General features: G+C 47.9%; 1 protein-coding gene across 1 annotated transcript in view; it reads left to right on the top strand.

The window, feature by feature from the left end:
- Nucleotides 1-1,132: 1,132 nt before the first annotated feature.
- Nucleotides 1,133-19,592, top strand: part of LOC119393115 (uncharacterized) — a 20,188-nt gene continuing 1,728 nt past the window's right edge. Inside the window, exons 1-4 of the mRNA XM_049415845.1 lie at nt 1,133-1,210; nt 2,394-2,651; nt 3,944-4,032; nt 18,504-18,579. Of these exons, the coding sequence (XP_049271802.1) occupies nt 1,133-1,210; nt 2,394-2,651; nt 3,944-4,032; nt 18,504-18,579 (501 nt within the window). The remainder of the gene's footprint in view (nt 1,211-2,393; nt 2,652-3,943; nt 4,033-18,503; nt 18,580-19,592) is intronic.

Genomic DNA, 19,592 nt, shown 5'->3' with positions numbered 1-19,592 from the left:
CATAAAGACTTGGAAAAAAAGTTTCTCACTGGGCTTTTATTTGGATCAAGTTGATCTAAAATATCTAAACGAACTACAGTGTAGTAACTAAAATGGGCAGTACTACTTCCTAATGCATTCAGAGACCTAGCACACACCCAGTCTGATCGATTCTTAAGTATTGCACTCAAATCTTCTAAACTACAGAAAACATATAGAAAGACAATAAATTGTAGTTAGCTGGTAGGGATGATCCATCGTGAGCGTGTGAAAATGTTTGTGCTTAGCTTTTAATCTAGAGTGCAACCTTCCAGTTGTCTGCTTCTCTCGTTACCATGTCTTCACACCTGTTTTATACTGTAAAGAAAGCATGCTTGAGATTCTGACCATCAAAACAAAAACGTTAAAAACATGTTCACTGAATTTGCATAGCTTTTTGTTGGCCTTCCACAACAGCACCTTGTCAGTCTCTTCAAAAAGCATTCAGCGACAACACTAGTGAGTCTTTGTTTGTGGAGGTGAACTTGAGGGCAGTTAAGTTGCTATAATTCATCAGCCTATCCGCTGCAGGATTAAGCCCTTTTCCAATCGGTGATTTCCAACCAACCCAGTCTTGTGTGAGACAATTCCATTTTATGCCTGAAAATTTAATTTCATTGCTCCACCTAACCCTCTGCCATTCTCGGCTGCGCTTCCCATCTCTCGATATCCATTCTGACGCCCTATTTTACCATCAGTCTCATGTCCTGCTCATGATGTGACCTGCCCAGGTCCATCTTGTTTCATTAATACCTACTCGTGCACAGTGTCTAATCTAATCATGCACAGTGTCCATGCAACGCTGGCCTGCATAAAGGTTCCACCCCTAACTTAGCCCAAGCTCCTCTTGACAATTTTCAGGATCCCACAAGCAAAAGCATGACCTTCAACATACGTGTTCCAAGACTGTACCTATGACGACATAGTCGAAAAAAGTAAGGCCTCCAAGACCTGTGTTTGTTGATTATAGCTGCGTTGGCTCATTGGAGGTGTTTCCATGCCTTACTTCCATCTAATCATGCAGTGTCCATGCAACACTGGACTGTATAAGGGTTCCACCCCTAACTTAGCGAAAGCCCCTCTTGACAATTTTCAGGATCCCGCAAGCAAAAGCATGACCTTCAACATCGTATTCCAAGACGGTACCTATGACGACAACATAGTCGGCAAAAGGAAGGCCTCCAAGACCTGTGTTTGTTGCTTACAGCTTCATTGCAAGTGCTTCCATGCCATACTTCCACGTTGCCATTGCATTTGAGCTGTCATTGTAATTCGCTGTGCCACAAACGAGAAGGAAGTCCACATGCACCTTTTATTTTATAGCGCAAAAATTTGCTGCCGCCATCTTGAATCTTGGTGCCGTTCTGGGAGAGTACCCCACTCCAGTTTGCTGGTAATTTCGACTTGCTGAGGGGGGGCTCAGGATTTTACGATACTCTTCTACTGAATATATAGTTAATTACAACTTAAGTATAAAATGTAAGCTCCGCTTACTGCTGTCACTGTCCCTTGCAGAGAAAATTTGCATTGATGCCCCATCCTATTGCATTTGCTCATTTCCGTGATGTCAGGCACCTTTCGCGTATTTCAGGTAGGTGCAGGAGTGTGCTTTACTGGGCTAGTTGGTACATGATTAAGACAAGACAAGAGCGAACAGCGCTGAACACGGGACGGAGAAGAACGACACACAAGCGCTGAACTAACAACCACTGGTTTATTGCTTAGAAATGCAATATATACGGAAGCACTGCGCATTGCGCAGTGCTTCCGTATTACGCAGTGCTTCCCTCATTCCGCATTGCGCAGTTACTGTGATTTTGTTGTCCTTATGCACAGTGCTTCCGTATATATCGCATTTCCAAACATGACAGCCTGTTCTGCCGACACGTCTGTTATGATGACTTCTTACCCCTCTTTGTGCATTGCGCAGTTACTGTTATTTTGTTGTCCTTCTGCGCAGTGCTTCCGTATATATTGCATTTCCAAGCAATAAACCAGTGGTTGTTAGTTCAGCACTTGTCTGTCGTTCTTCTCCGTCCAGTGTTTAGCGCTGTTTGCTCTCATCTTATTCAGGTAGGTAGGTAGGTTGGGAATCTTGAACTTAGTGCCAAATTTCAGCAAAGATTCTGACATCGCTGCTCAGGAAAACATCTTAAGTAGGGACGATGAACTTCAGCGTAGCATTTACTCTAACAGGAAAAAAGTATATATGTTTACAATGGGAACCACCTGGCACAACTCTTGCACCTATGAAGTTGTAACTGACTAATGGGGTATGGTTGTCTGGCATAAAATCTCTAATCTTTGTAAATGTGCCATCAGTCACACTTGCGCAACAGCAGCAGCGCTAAGAGCTTGGATCATCTGCTTCACAGAATGCCGAGTACCAGTTTCACTCCCCGGTGGATAGCGACAGTGGATCCCAAAGCCTACGTACCGGCTCGTCCTGCAGCACTTCGTACGAGTCTGCCGTGGAGGAGGAGTACGAAGACGATAGAAAGAGCAAGAAGCCTGGCTGCAAGGACAGCTGGACCCAGACGCCCTCGCGGCCTCGTTGCCAGTCACGAGGCGTACAGGTGGTACAGCCGACATGCGACGCTGAGTCTCAGACTGAAGGATGGGACCCTGACCAGGTGCGTGACTTGGGCTGGCAAGGGTCCTGCACAGCTTGCTTTAAAAGTGGGCTGGAATGGGTGCTATGCTCTTTAGAGAATATTCTGTAATTCACTTCCTAGAATAAACAGAATATAATAGTACAGTAACTTCCATTAATAACCCCCTTTCCCTCCTGTTGACGAGTATAGTCATGAGATTTTGTACCAAAATGACCAATGAAGACTATACTCGTCAACAAAATTTGGTCCCACATGGAACCAATGGTGACTATACTTGTCATAGTTGTTTCTTGACACTACGTGGCCACACTTGTCCATGTTCGCCCATTTGTCTTGGCTTTCATTTTATTGCCATCTTTCATTGTATTGCCATGCGGTGAAACCATCTCTGAGCTATTTTTTTATGCAATTAGTGAAATAAAGGAACTCCATTGAATTGAAATACTGGCATGTACGTTTTATTCTGAAAAAAAAAGCTATACAAATTGAGCTAAAAAAAAATTCCGCTAAATGTGGTAAAATTTTCTTTTTTCACGGTAGAGAAAGGGTTTATCCTTTACGTTCGAGTTATTTTTGGAAAAAGTCTTCATAGAATTCTTATTACTTTATCAAACATAAAGAAGTACCTGCGCATAAGTTTGCTGGTGTCTTGTGTGGCAGCATAGCCAATGCACACTTTTGGAATTTCGCCTCTACTCTTTCTGTAACGGGGTATGGTGTCCACAATGTCGGCCGTCGTTTCTGCAGAACATGTCTAAGAGGTGTTCTTCAGCAGGCTGTAATGGAGTGAAGCTGGAAGTGGGTCAAGGGACTCGAAGTGAATTGGGACATCTTGCACGGGTGCTAGAAAACTATAGTTGGGTACAACTTTAGAAGACAGGAGAGGCCCCATCCAGATGACTGAAGCGCAGCAGCCAATTGCCTCCGCGACTAAAGAAATAAGTCCCGCTCTCCGTTCTCCGTTGGCAGGGTCACCGGCCGTTCAGCTCATGACGTCACCTGAAGTGCGCACCTATTGGTGGAGGCTCGTGTGCATCCGCCTTTGAGGTGAAAATGCCACTGCCTTCTAAAGTTGTGCCTGACTATAGTGTGTTTTTACAGACTCCATTTCCGTGACAGAAATGACATCATAAATTAATGGAACCTGGCATGAAGCACTAATATAGAAAAAGAGTGCGAGTTGCACATGTATATGCGGTGCATACTCTACAGCTGGCCCAGAAATGAGGTTCTAAACATCTGGTTTGCCCTTAGTTGCCGGTTATGACAGCAATCTTGGTGGGGTCAAAGCATTATTTCTTGCTTCGCAGATAACCGAGCTGGAGCTACTGCTGAGGAAACGAGACGCCGAAATTTTTGAACTCCAAGAGAGGCTGGCATCTATTCAGGAAGAGCATGCGTGAGTTTCGGGGTGTTAGCCAGTGCTGAAGCAAGTTACCTACAGTAAGATATGGAGGCCTCCAGAAATTTCGTCCTTTTGGGGTTCTTTAACGGGCATCTACAGTCGAACCTCGATATATCGAACGGCACGGCGATCGCGAAATAGTTCGATATATCCAGAATTCGATATAAAAAATCACGTAAAAAATGCGTCAAGAACTTGTGGAAAACAACCAACGAACCAATCGTGGTGCAGTAAATACTCACTTGAAGATTCAAACAAAGTATTTATTGTGTTGGCTTAAAATACTGAAAAAGAGTAGCCTGCTTTTTGTTGGCAATGGCGTGTTTGACGACTGCGTCCTCAACATAGTCCAGGCGATCCACAAGTCAAAGGCCGGTGCCTTCAATCGCGCTGCAGTGGCGGCGCGCAAGGGCCAAAGCGGCTACGACCTCAGCTGATGTCGGTAGCGGGGCACCATCAGCGCTTGCGGGATCCACCTCGGCAGCGTCTTCATTCGGCTGCTCAGCGGTAGCTTCGGCGACGATCTCTACATCCGTTAGCTCCGCCGTTGTACCAGTGCTGTCGTCACCTCCAACGAAGTCTTCGATGCACATGCTTTGCGGCTCCGCACCAACAAAGCTCTCCAGCTTGCTCCACGTTTCGGCGAGCTCGCTTTCTTCATCTGCGCATGCCAACTCAGCTTCCTCGGATTCTTCCACTGATGCTTCGTCAGTGCGTCCACCGAAGCCCGCATGCCGAAAGCAGTTGGCTATCGTCGACTGCTTGACGTTTTCCCACGACGCCTTGAGCATTTGGATGGCGCCCAAAAGATCGATCTTCAGATCTTGGCCCATCCGGAGTCTTAAAAGCAAAATGTCGATCAGCCGACGCTTGTAGATAGACTTAAATGTGCGGATAATGCCCTGGTCCAACGGTTGGAGCTTCGAAGTGGTGTTGGGCGGCAGAAATACCACTTCGATGTTGCTCAGCTGGGCATCGGTGTGGTGTGCTGTGCAGTTATCGACGATAAGGCATACCTTCCGTCCCTGACGCACCAGGTCCGAATCCCACGCCTTCAGCCTGGATTGCTTCCAGTTTTGCTGCAAAAGTCAGGGTCGTCCATTTCTTCGCGTCTGCAGCCATCGCTACACACACCACAACGCGCGGCAGGCCTAACACACGAGCACAACAACGACCGATGCGACGGATGCCTGGCGATACTATCAAGGAGGAGCTGGTGCAACAAGTGCAGTGCGTCATTGCTGCAAGGCTGCGGCGTGCGTATGCCGCTACGTTCAAGTGGCGCACTCGGCGCCATCGATGTGTGCAGCAGTCGTAAACGCCCACCGCGCTACCGCTATTTTCGAGAGTTGCGGGAAAGCTCGCCGCCTGTCAACGGAGCGCGGCGGGAAAGCTCGCCGCCTGTCAACGGAGCGCGGGCGGTTTGGGGTGGCCGAGTTCGATATATCCATTATACGTCAAACTTCGTTCGAAATAAAAGATTAAAAATGCATGCGATTTCCCACGTGATATAGGAACCGTTCGATATAGGCAATAATTCGATATGTCCGTGTTCGATATATCGAGGTTTGACTGTAATTCTAAGCCAGAATTGAACCAGTCACAGAGCACAGTAACCGTAAGATTCATGTCTGCTTAAAGGGACACTGAAATTAAACAATAAATTAGACTGGTAAATTACTTTGAAAAATCTGTTGCTAATTTTGCCACCATGGCTCATTAAGGTAGGTCACCACCTTCGAAAATGCAATTTTTGAAAAAAAGATTTTTTAGGATTTATTTTTCAAGCTCCCTGTCTATTCAAGAATATTTAGCGGAAATCATTATGTAGTCACCTTGAACCTTAAAGGGCCCCTAAACCACCCTGAGGGGGAAATTTAGTTGTGGTGTTGCAGTTGTGCACGAGTCTACAATGAACACGTAGCCGTAATAATTTTTCGTAACCGTGGTGCAATAGCGGAGTTGCGGCAATTTTTTACAAAAGACGCCCTCCCTCGTGTTGCTCCTCCTCCACTTGTCGGCTCGTCTCTCCTGGCTGAGTGTTCTCCTCGCTGTGCATGGAGGAAGAGCAAGCGCGTGTGCCTGCGAGCGGACACGGAGTGAAGGGATTGTTTCTTGATATTTTTGGGGCGCCCGTGGCTCGTAGCGCTTCTGCGTTTGGTATTGATCGTGGTTGCATTCTCAACTCAATGCACGTGTTTACTTGAAATGTTAAAAAAAAATATATGAAGTGGTTTAGGGGCCCTTTAATGGATGGAAAATCAATGTCAGAAATTGCCTGCAGAAATCTCCAATGGTGACGTCACTCATTCGTTGAAGTTTTTTTGTGTTGGGACCACACTGGCACAACGAAATTTCCTGAATTGGTATTTTAAGTCTCTGACTCCCTCAAAAGACAATGTACTTTATTTTCATTGATTAGGAACTTCATAGGCCCAAGCAGACGCCGTTAAAATGACGTCGTTACAACTGGTGTGGGAATTTCAGTGCGGTGTCGCCACCAGTGTTTTCTTCTTGCGCATTTTCTCACTAACCATGGGTCTTCTTACAGCAAGCATGGTGTTTTTGATATTGTGAAAGAGTAATTTACTAACGCGAGAAAAATTTTTCTCTTTAGTGCCTCTTTAAGCAACATTCTTGGGCTGAACGTATCTTAAGAAAGCTTAGAAAGTTTCTTCAGGTCTATTTATGGAAGTTCGGTTTTAAAGCATGATGCAGCAAAATTTGACGATTACTTCCATCAGCAAACGTGCACCTTGTTTTAAGTATGACGGGTTTAAGTGTGCCACATGTGAGGTACAGTCGAACTCCGCTACAATGAGCTCCGCTTCAGCGAAATTTCCGGTACAACGAAAAATTCTTGGTTCCCCATCAACAATCCATAGGAGTCAATGCATAAATATGCTCGCCACAACGAACACTTTTTCTGCTGCTGTTCCGCTTCAACGAAATTTGACGATGCCATTCCGGGCTCAAAAATTTAATTTACCGTGCAATAAACACAATCTCGGACATTTTGATGCATTTTAGAACATAAAAATACGAATTCAAAGTCTGAATCGCGTGTTGGAACCACCAGAAACCGCCGCTGTTGACTGAGCATGGGGGCCGCCATTGCTTGATAGCGACGGCGATCAGACTGCCCTGCTTTCGCAACTGGCTTGAGTTGCTTCATAGTCGCAGACAATCCGAAGCCAAAGCTCAGTTGTCGACACTGGTACAGTGTACTAGAAGGGGGCAGTGGAACGAACGAAGCGGCCGTGCCGCATCTCGGGTGATGCTCCGACGGGCGACCATAGCGGCGGCGCTGTAGTCACTTTGTACTGAAGCTGTGGAGAGCGTCTGCATTTGGCGCGCGCTCGTCGCAGCCTACGAAAGCGTGTAATTGCGCGTTTTGAGCGCGTTTAATGCATTACTGAGCTTCAATCGGTGTCTCAACGCCTGCTACGCGTCATGGTGCATGAGTGAATATGCAGGCGTGCCAAAATTGCGCCAAGATATTTCCTGTTCTTGGAGCCTGCCGACCCCCAAAGAAGGTGACAATCGGATTTTGCGCACATGCATCTAGCTGCTCACTGACTGCTGTGCGGTTTGCAAGCAGCACTTCGAGCCGCGCTACAATATAAGTGACTACGAACACTGACTACGAAGAATTAACGAACCAGCGACGAAAGCCTACAATTCTTCTGCCGGCAGTCTGTATACGATATACCCAGAGCATTGATCTCTGTATGAGCTCCAATGCGCTCGACTGTTTCATGAGTAACCGGAGTACAAATGACTCTATCGCATCATTTATATTAGTGACGGCTGAGTTCTGCCAGTGTTGCACCGTTTCTTTAATGCCGAAAGGCTATCTTGTTTTAACAGCATGCTTCCGCGGTTACGATGCATCGGTTATGCGACCTCTGAGGGCTTAAAATACCAGGAAGGCGAGCCAGGAAGCCGAGCCGGAGGCGTGTGTTCACCTCCGAGGAACAAACTTCGTGCATCAGGGCTTATCTCAAGCATATTAAAATGCACAAATGTAAATATAGCCCGTCGGTTATTCTGCCTAAATTCATTACAGCCAGTTCTTATTTTCAATGGACACCTTATACTGCACTTTTCCTGATCTTCTATCGATGCCATTAGAAAAACTTCTTTTTGACAACGTTTTGTATTAAAATTACATTGCTTTATCTGTAAAATGTCAAAAGTGAAGCCAGGAGGGGCGGTGGTGCTGTATGCTTTGCGAGATTATGTTTACATATATATATATATATATATATTGTACCGGTGCGCATCGGCGCCCGCTCTGTGCCAGCGAGAGTGAAGACGATGACGTTCGTGTGTTGCGCGCTCGGTCTGTTTTCTGTGCTGACGCTGTCTCGCATTTGTGACCCTTGTGCAAGGCGCCGTGCCGAACCTCTTTAGAAGAACCCGCCTGTTGCATTATATTATATATATATATATATATATATATATATATATATATATATATATATATATATATATATATATATATACATAAATACATGCACAGATAGGGACAGTAAAGTATCCCCTCCCCAACTGGCGCCTAGCAATTAATAACAATATCCGTGCAAGGCACCTGAGGACGACCGTTATCTGTACCGTTCGAGTTAACTTTCAGTTCCAATACCTTTGAGCCCTCGTAATGTCTAAGTCATATTTACAGCGCATTTGTAAAGATACGCGCCGTACACGCATGCAGCTTTGCCAACGCGCGGTAAATGTTCGGTGTGCTTTCGGCACAATATCAGCTCACAGCTTTCTGAGCACAGTTAAATGCCATTAGAGCAGCTCAGTTACTCTGAATAAACTAGATGCCGAATCACCACCAAAGAAAGCATTAGGGCAGAAGAAATCAGAATAAGACACGTCCTTTTTGTTTCCTCTGTCTCTTTCTTCTGGCGGTCGTTCAGCGTCTAGTTAATTGAGAGTAATTGTTCTAAATAGCCCAGCAATAAGTTCGGCTCAATTACACTGAGGTTGTGAATATTTACGGTCGGTGTCAGCCTGTTTTAATTTTTATATTTTGCGTACTTTCCAGCAGTCACTTCGGCTACAAGAACTGATTTGCAGTATCTCTCAAAGGCATATATGAAGCAGGCATCCATTAAAGGGACCCTGAAACGGTTTTGACGATTTTGTACAAACACGTTGAGCCGGTAGAGCAAGTCCTAAGGACCATTTACAGACCAATTTAAGCTCTGTGCGTAAACTGTGTAATTTATTACAAGGCTTTAAAGCTGCGAATCGCCACCGATCACAGCGGCTCAGCCAAACGCGTTTTCAAACCGCCCACTTCCAGTGCGCGTCGTATTGGAAGCGCGACGTCACGCAGGCGGCTGATCTGATTGGATATGTACAGTACACGTCACTGAACCTCCTGTGGGCAGCGAGCGTCGTCTGCCTGTGTTACAACGTACTCCGTGTTGACGTGAGCTGAGCGACAGTGTTTATCTCGAGGTTTCTTTTCTTGGACATAATTAATTGCCCTAGCCGTGTTGTGTACCACATTGTAAAGCTGCGACATCGTGCAATGTTCGTGAGGCATCTGGTGAGCGGAGTCCCTTCAGCTCGTCGCTGCAATGAGCGTCGCGCTCTCGCTCTCTGTTCAACGCCACGATCCACGTTTTTGTGTCTGTAACTTCACCCCTGAAGACACAACCGCATTGCCCGAGTTTACGCTTATCAGTGATCGTTCTCGAATTATTTTTGTTTGTCCGCATGCTTTTGCAGATTTTCGCCATACAGGAGAATAAAATAAGATCTGCTGGTAGTGTGGCGGCACCTGTCGGAGCAGATATCAACCACTCCGCGATCTTAGTCTTTGTTGGGCCTCCGAGATTGCGCGCAACCCGTCAGCTATCTGAGGCCATGGCTGGGCGAAGCTCAAACCGTCGAATGCGCTCATGAGAGCGCTGCGATCGCCGGCGATGTCAGGGTGTCTGTGAGTTGAGGGTGCAAGGCAGTGGTGAGGAGGAGGGTATAGATATAAATTCCGTAGCGGCCTTGGTACACAGTGCGTCGCTTAATTTCTGGTGCGAATGATTTGTGGATGCTCCTGCCTAAATGCTGACAAAACTTCAAAAAACCGTTTCAGGGTCCCTTTAAAAGCTTGAAGTTTCGTCCATCAAGGCTTACGACTACAATTCCTACGCTTAATAATGATAGACACGCAACGAAAGCCACATCAGTGCCGGTTAGCCGGGTGCCGCCGACGCGTCCAGCAGTTCTTGCAGCCCGTTCTAGCGCGCCGCACCGCGCGCCTTCAGTACCGAGCGACTGCAGCGCCGCTGCTACGGTCAACGTGGAAGGCATCAGGCAGCGAGGTGCGTTCACGCCACTCAACAGTTCTAGTACACTCTAACACTGGGGTGCAATCGCGAAACGATGGCTTTTCCGATGTCTTTCCAATAGGGATGTGTGAATATTCGAAATTTCAAATATTTTTCGAATAGTGTTTGCTATTCGATTCGATTCGCACTGGAATTTTACTGTTCGAACTATTCGAGCTTCCCAAAAACAAATACAGTCAACGTCAGATTGAAAGTGACCCCTTCAGATTTTCAATATGCTTCACCTCATTACACTCTCGTACTGCGGCAAAGCTGCCTCTTGAGCTCCGTTACGGTCGAATTTTGCAAAGACAGTCAACGTTCGATTGGAAGTAGTCCCTAGATTTTCAATATGCTTCACCTCATCACACCCCCGTATTGCGGTAAAGCTGCCTTTCAAGCTCTGCTACAGTCGCAAATGTATTAACTCAAGAAAACGCTGGTTCCAACATGAAAGATGTGGCAGAGTTGGGGGCTCAATTAATGCTGTTTTGGGCCTGAAATTTGGGCAGGAAGTCCGAAAAATCGGACGCCGAAGCTTTTTAGCATCCAAAATTTCAGATGTTCTTATATATTGACATCTACAAGGCAGATTTAGAACTCCGGACTTGAAGGGAGCACACCCCTGTCCACCACATTAGTTGGGCTTCCACAAAAGTTGAAAAAGGAGGAGAGGCTGAGGAAATGGCATCTTTGGCTATCACGTGTGAAGTGTTGTCGGCAACACTTTGGTTGCACCAAATCATGTATATAAATAGAACTCTGCCTCTACATTGCCTCATTCTTGATAAGACAACTATGAAACACCACCCCGGCAGTCCTTCATCAACCTAGCGAAAGGAAATACTTTCATGTTGCTATCTCATAAGAATATGCTTAGGAATCCTCTCTAATTTCTTTTTCTGCAATTTCACTTTGAAGTATTCGAAAAATATTCTAGAAATATTCGAAAAATATTCGATTCGATTCGCACTCACACTTCAATATTCGAATTCGCTTCGCACCCAAAATTTTGCTATTCGCACAGCTCTACTTTCCAATACAGTGAACTGCCGATTTTCCGGACGCCCGATTTTCCGGACATGCTCGAAAATTCGGACGCTTTCGCGGCACCGTCACCAGCCCCATAGACTTCAATGTATTAGAACGTCCGAAATTTCGGACGCTGAGGCTATTCCGCGTCCGATTTTTCGGACTTTCTGCCCAAATTGCAGGTCCGAAAGGCATTATTTAAAGCCCCCACCTCTGCCGCGTCTATTATCTCGTAGGTTCGAACCAGCGCTTTCGCGAGTCGATCTGTTAGAGACAGTACCAGAGTCCGAAAGTCAGCTTTGCCGCAATGCCGAAGCGTTATGGAGTGAAGCAGACCAGAAATTCAAAGGGGCCGCTATCGCGGCGACGTGCGGTGATGTTACGGATAAGCAGCGAAAATGCACGGAGGCGTGATGGCGGCAGCTGGCAAACGCGCCAGTACGGCTTAATCGCTGACAACCCTAACGATAAGCATCTTCAGTTAACTGCTCCGTAGTGCACGTGGCCTAGCGCAGTTGCATGCGTACTGCACGCATTTAATAGGCGAGAACCCAAATGCGCCGCGCCGCCATTCCTGCTGCGTCGTGCGCCGCACAGACGCGTTGTCTTCGCGGACGAAACCAGCTCGCCATTACCGCGCCCGTGTGCGGTCAGGAACTAAGTGCGCATCACGAACCCTTTCATGATAAATGCGTGCGTACGATACAGCAACAGTAAAGTGACGCCGTCAGCTTAGTTGGCGATGTGCTGCACACAACTAAAAACGATCGGCTTGACACGGCAGCAAATGCTGCGTATCGGCGGCGATTCGGCGATGTGTGTGCGCATCGTTTACATGCGCACACAGCCGTAATCTATTCACATAGCCGTAATCTATTCCGCGCTTGCTGTTATCAGCGGCGCTCATCACGAGATGCAAAAGTGGCGGCAGGTACCGAATGTATTTGCGAGAGCCTGGGCGCGCACCAAAATGCCTGATCATTGTACTGGGAGGCATTAAAGCTATTTCGGACGTGGCTGGGGCGATTTGACCGCTTCAGCTAAATAAAAAAGCATGAATTCGATTTTTCGGACTGCCCGATTTTTCGGACGATTTCGCGGTCTCTAGGGAGTCCGAAAAATCGGCAGTTGACTGTACTTTTCGTGCTTTTCGCGCTGCGCTAGTGGTCAGAGCGACGGTACCTCCGCCACATCCGCGTTATCAACACGAGCAGCCCTGGGGTGCAGTCGCGGAATGGTGCCTTTTGCAATGCCAATGCTTTTCGCGCTTGGTCAGTGCGACCAGTAATCGGAGCAACAATTCGTCCGCATTATCAACAGGATCAGCCAGCCATGAGTGGTGGATAAGAATAGCATAGAATAAGGCATAAGTCGTCGCTCCGCGATAGCACGCCTGCATGTCGCCGTTGTCGGCGAATAGCTAGTGTTAGCGTATTGGTGCAACTGTGCAGTTTGTGTTGCGCACCCGTGCCTGTTTGATTCGTTCGCGGAAGCAGTTATTTCTGCGGGCTTTTCAAGGTGGCGTCGCTATGCATATATGAGAATCGTGTCGTAACGCTGCTGGGGTCGCAAAAGAAGCAGCAGACACTTTTTGAATATTGGAAATAAGTTTCACTGTTCTACTAGCTCAGGTCAGCCATATTTTTTTTCGATTTCACTACGAAATGTTCGCTTCAACGAACATTTTTCCGAGCACCATCAATTTCGTTGTAGCGGGGCTTGACTGTAGTTGGTCGCCCCCTCATCTCTGAGGCCATGCTGAGAAGCTGCGCATTTCTGGGTCATGTTATGCATCACTCCTTCAAGCAGTAATAGTGGAATTTTTTTCCCCAGTCTTTATATTGTCACGTGGTCGTGACGTCGACGAAGACAGCAGTCGGCCTTTGCAGGGTGAAACTGTTTATTTGGCCGAACTTGTGGCCGGAAAATGAGAACTGGCACTACAGCAATACACGCTGTACAATGATAGCGGCAAACAGGGCGTCGTTCGTCGATCAACTGACCAGCGCTGAAGCGAGTCTGCATTTAAACATGTGCCGTCGAATATTCCAGCGTTATCGCTGGCTGTCGTACAAATTCTAGAATAAGCTCGAGTGTGCGCGTCTTGCGCGCAATCTTAACAAAACGATCTACAATGATCGCAAAGGTTCTCGAACAATGAGGCGCGGTTTGCGCTGAGCGTTGCTGACAGTCTTTGTGGCCGAAAACCGAATACAGCAAAAGTAATAAAGAAACGCACGTGGCAATGCCCCCCTCTGAAAAAGCATCGACCCGATGCTTAAAACAGAACAGGCCGATGCATGCAACAATAAATAACAAGAATAAAGCAACAAAGTACAATAAACAATAAGCACAAGAAAGCACAATAATAAAGCAAAATGACAGTCCTCAGATTTGCTAACGCGTGTAATATGGTTTGAGGCGCACGACATGGACGACTTCAGGTCGTGCACGGCGCCGCTGAGAGTTCGTAATGCCGTCAGGGACAACCTCATAGTCGAGTGCGCCGAGGCGTCGAAGTACCCTGTACGGTCCGAAGTATCGTCGAAGAAGCTTCTCACTGAGTTCCCGTCGGCGTATTGGCGTCCATACCCATACACGGTCACCGGGTTGGTATTCCATGTGGCGTCGTCGAAGGTTGTAGCGGCGGCTGTCAGTCGTCTGCTGGTTCTTGATCCGTAGGCGGGCGAGCTGTCGTGCTTCTTCGGCGCGCTGTAAGTAAGTGGCGGCGTCGAGATTTTCTTCGTTGGTGACGTTTGGTAGCATGGCGTCGAGCGTCGTCGCCGGGCTCCTTCCATAGACCAACTTGTATGGCGTCATCTGCGTTGTTTCTTGGACGGCCGTGTTGTAGGCGAAGGTCACGTACGGAAGGACGGCGTCCCACGTCTTGTGCTCAACGTCGACGTACATGGCCAGCATGTCGGCGATGGTCTTATTTAGACGTTCGGTGAGGCCATAGGTCTGTGGGTGGTAGGCAGTGGTGCGGCGGTGGCTCGTCTCGCTGTATTTGAAGATCGCCTGAGTTAAGTCCGCAGTAAAGACGGTACCTCTGTCTGTGATGAGGACCTCTGGGGCGCCATGACGCAAGACGATGTTCTCCACGAAGAACTTGGCTACCTCGGCGGCACTGCCTTTGGGCAAGGCCTTTGTCTCGGTGTAGCGGGTGAGGTAGTCAGTTGCTACGACGATCCACTTGTTGTCGGAAGTCGACGTCGGGAACGGCCCCAGTAGGTCCATCCCGATTTGCTGGAACGGCCGGTGAGGTGGTTCGATTGGCTGCAGAAGTCCCGCTGGCCTAGTCGGCAGTGTCTTCCGTCGCTGGCAATCTCGGCAAGTCTTAACGTAGTGGGCGACGTTGGCAGCAAGGCGTGGCCAGTAGTATTTTTCCTGTATTCTGGCGAGCGTGCGGGAAACACCGACGTGTCCAGCCGTCGGGTCGTCGTGTAGGGCCTGTGGAGGACTTCTGGTCGCAATGATGAGGGCACAACGAGAAGGTAGTCGGTTCGAAGAGGCGAGAAGTTTTTCTTCAGGAGAACACCGTTCCGTAAGAAAAACGACGGCAGTCCTCGCTTGAATACCTTCGGAACAACGGCGGTCTTGCACTCGAGGTACTCAATAAGGCCCCCCAGTTCCGCGTCGGCCCGTTGCCTTTCGGCGAAGTCGTCGGCACTTACAGTTCCGAGGAAGCAGTCATCGTTAAAGCCCCTATACTTCGTAAAAGTACCGCCATCTGCTCTCCCCTCCGCCGCCTCCTCTCCTGCGCGCTCTCGCGCGCGACAGCGGCGCCCCCTCGAACGCGCCGCGCAGACGCGTGAAGCTCTCAGGCCGGTTGCGCGCTGGCGCTGCCACTTCAGCCACAGCTTTTCTAGTCCAGCCGTGGTCGCGTGCCATGTCTCGCATACGGCTGTGTGTAATGACTCTATTATTTCTGCGTTAATTTTCTCAGTTGGTGTAGGTGTGCGCACCATCTAATTCCCTTACAGCGCGCCAGGAGAGCTGCTGCAAGCAATTTACAATTTGTAGCAAATTGCATGTCGTTTACGGTTCTTTTCGGAGCGCAGCGTTTCCCCGTGTATTTATTGCATCGGCAAGAAATATTTACATGGCAGCTGTGATGTCAAGCTACGCCGTTTGGGAAGGAATAGTTCCCGTGCGTATAAACTATCTCTATCATATATAACTGCAGCAATGCCTGCAATTCCCATGAAGGTGCTCGATCAAAATTTAATGACATTTCATATGTGTTACTTCTCCTCGGCCTGCCCGCCGCGGTGATGCGGTTTCGGCGCTCGCCTGCTCACCCGAAGGTCGCGTGTTCGGTCCCGGCCGCGGCGGTCGCAATTCGATAGAGGTGAAATGCTAGAGGCCCGCGTACTGTGCGATGTCAGTGCACGTTAAACAACACCAGATGGTCAAAATTTCATTTCCGGAGCCCTGCACTACGGTGTGCCTCATAATCATATCGTGGTTTTGTGAAGTGGAAGATTTATGCTTCATTAAATTCAATTGTTAGTCTGCGCTCGTCCTGTGTACTACTTCTTCTTGTGTTCCATCAACCGTGCAGTTTTTTACCATTCTATGTCATACCAACTAGCCCCCCAACGCACTTTACTCAAGTTAGGTGGAAATCTTATCACAGCAGCAAAACACCATAAGCGTCTGAGAACGTTCTAAACATGAATGAACGTTTATTAAAATAAGCGCATGGCTGCGCTTTAATTGAAATTTTAAATTTATTGCTTTGATCTACTGCGCGTCAAACAGGCATCTGCTGCAACTACCACAGCGTGTTGAAACTTATGCGTTAAATCTGTGACGCGATAATTCATGATGACACGCCGGCCGATGAGCCGCGGTCCGCTGAACTAAAGCCCCGCTCATGTTCCGAATTTTCAAAAAGTTCTGACTGTCACCCAGAAGTGGTTCGCCAAATTAGACAATATGATGGAGGAGCTGCACGCAAATGCACTGCTTTCGATAAATCCAGCGCGCTAGGTTCTTTTTTTTTTTTTTTTTTTGCTATCGCACTTTCATTCCGACGCTTGCTCCGTCTTCGCCCTTCCATCCGCACATCACAGTGAAAGGTTAGTAGAATATGTGGAACACAACCTAGTGTTCTAGTGCACGACATTCGTTCTTTCAGAGTTATTATTATGTGGGGTTTTACGTGCCAAAACCGTGATATGATCAGGAGGCACGCCGTAGTGGAGGCCTCCGAAAATGTCGACCATCTGGTGTTCAAGACAGTCACTTGCTCGAGAAAGTGACTGCCTTGGTGCATGACAAATAACACGAAATTTCGCGTGACATTGAGTAAGTAATACACCACATATCTCACACGGCAAAGCAAGACGCCTGTCAAGAGTAAAAACGCACGAGCACTTACCTCAAAAAGCCGCGCTGATCTCGGCTCGAAGTTTGCTCGACCGATTCTGCGGAGCCAGATTTTGCGACGACCTGCATTTTATTTTCCGCACGGAATGCAAAAAAACTTTTTCACATGGGTGTCACGGTTATGGCAGCCAAACGCACAGCAACCCGGCATCGCGACAATACGAGCGAGACGCACACGTACGCTTCAAACTTCGTGCACTTCACATGGGGCGAACACACAGCGCATGGCACGTCGGAGCGTTCAACATGGCGCCGAGAGGCGAAGGACCGAGAAAGAGGGCGTGCGCTACCACGTGACCGCAGTCGCCCTATCAGAGACGTGGAGAGGAGGAAGCGGCGTAGATCAAGAGAAAGCTGTACTTTTCCGAAGGTATAGGGACTTTAGTCATCGTCGTCTTGCGGCGGCGCGTCGACGGGGGCACGAGACAGGCAGTCGGCGTCAGAGTGTTTTCGTCCGGACTTGTGGCCGGAAAATGAGAACTGGCACTACAGCAATACACGCTGTACAATGATAGCGGCGAATAGGGCGTCGTTCGTCGATCAACTGACCAGCGCTGAAGCGCGTCGGCATTGAAACATGTGCCGTCGAATATTCCAGCGTTATCGCTGGCTGTCGTACAAATTCTAGAATAAGCTCGAGTGTGCGCGTCTTGCGCGCAATCTTGACAAAACGATCTACAATGATCGCGAAGGTTCTCGAACAATGAGGCGCGGTTCGCGCTGAGCGTTGCTGACAGTCTTTGTGGCCGAAAACCGAATACAGCAAAAGTAATAAAGAAACGCACGTGGCAATGCCCCCCTCTGCAAAGGCCGACTGTTGTTCTTGTCGCCGTGGCTTTTGGCTTATCCGGTAGGGGTCCGTATTGGGGGGGTAGTCCTTTCTGCCGGCGGCTGGTTCGAGGATCCGGGTTGTCCTTAGAGTCGTCTTCTTCGCGGCTTGGGCTTGGGTCAGCGCTCCGCGGTGGCGTCTGGATCATGAAGCAGCACCTCCACCAGATGTCACGTGGTCGTGATGTCGACGAAGGCAGCAGTCGGCCTTTGCAGGGTGAAACTGTTTATTTGGCCGAACTTGTGGCCGGAAAATGAGAACTGGCACTACAGCAATACACGCTGTACAATGATAGCGGCGAACAGGGCGTCGTTCGTCGATCAACTGACCAGCGCTGAAGCGCGTCGGCATTTAAACATGTGCCGTCGAATATTCCAGCATTATCGCTGGCTGTCGTACAAATTCTAGAATAAGCTCGAGTGTGCGCGTCTTGCGCGCAATCTTAACAAAATGATCTACAATGATCGCGAAGGTTCTTGCACAATGAGGCACGGTTCGAGCTGAGCGTTGCTGACAGTCTTTGTGGCCGAAAACCGAATACAGCAAAAGTAATAAAGAAACGCATGTGGCAATATGGAAAACTATTTTTGCTGGCTTTTTGTGATGTCTGTGTCAAATTTGACTCTTAAGTTCCTTTACACTGTCTGAAACATATTTCTATAGTCTAAAATGTTGTTTGTTTGCTAAAATGCTGCAAGGCATCTAAGGGCCCAGAAATAGCAGTGAATTCACTCAATGCTATGGCAAGAAATGAAACTTGTAACACTGAAGAAAGTGTTTACTTCGTGACATTTTTAATAATGTTGGCAGGTTGTGTGAATTGCTAGCAGTGTGTGTTGATATATCTGAACCTTTTGTTGCAGCCGCGAGATACAGGAGCTTCATCTCAAGTTTGAGATGCGGCAGAACGAGTCACTAGTACCAGCATTACAGGATGAGGTTAGTGGTTGTTTATTCATCCTTGTTGTATATACAAGCGTATCTTTTTCACTATGCAAGCAATACAGTGATGTATACTCCAAGAGTTTTAAAGGGATACTGAACAAAATTTTCGCCGCCGAGATAAATGGCCCAATTGAAAGATTGGGTGCTGAAATTTGTTGAAACAACCTCCATTTCAGCCAGAGACTAGCAGAAAATAATGAATTTCATGGATTTTTCGCAAATTGGCGCGTCTAGCGGCCGCGCCGCGAACTAGAGAGGAAGTGACGCGAAACTCGGTGGATACTGACTCGCCAACCGTACTCGCTGCAAAATCGCTTACCAATCGACATCGCAAGCCGCCACCCACTGCCGCGCGTCTCTCTCAAAACGTGTTCTCACGGTCGGGAAGGTGTTCTTGAGAGGAGAGGTGGAGAAGGGAAGTGGCAGGGCAGGATAAGAGAGCGTGCCCGGTTGCCCCCCTCTTGCTGGAGCATTCGACGTCACGGCCGTCGACAAGGCACATGGCGTGCAGCCGCCGCGCTCATCACAATCCACTAAAATATACGGCCAACTGCTCGAAATTACGTGAAATAAACGCTGTTATAGGAACAGTCGTGTCGTCCGAGTCGAATGCAAGTGTTTTCGTAGCTTTTTCAAATTTCTTTTCAGTATCCCTTTAAGGAATTTGAGGAGTGCAGAGCTCAGGGAAATGGTGGTTCTGTCATGAAAAATTAGTGATTAATTTTAAATAAACTGAGTGAATGTACTTCAATGAGTAAATCTTCTTTCCTTCCTCCATAATCTAGTACAGTAGTCTTCCGTTCTGACTAGGGTGCTGCCACGGAGAGATGCCTTTTGTGATGCTATGCTTTTCGCTCTTGCTCACTGATGTTCTGCTCATCAGTCTGGCCAATGAGCAGGAGCAAGAAGCGTAAAAGGCATTAGCATCAAAGGCATCACTCGTCTATAGCACTCCAGGTTAATTCCTTCTTGACCGAAGTTATTTGCTGAAATTAGCCGTCGCTGAT

Source organism: Rhipicephalus sanguineus, chromosome 5 (genome assembly GCF_013339695.2).
Source record: "Rhipicephalus sanguineus isolate Rsan-2018 chromosome 5, BIME_Rsan_1.4, whole genome shotgun sequence".
Classification (NCBI taxonomy): Eukaryota; Metazoa; Arthropoda; class Arachnida; order Ixodida; family Ixodidae; genus Rhipicephalus; species Rhipicephalus sanguineus.
Note: the sequence above shows the minus strand (reverse complement) of the source record. Positions and strands in the feature narration are given on the sequence as shown.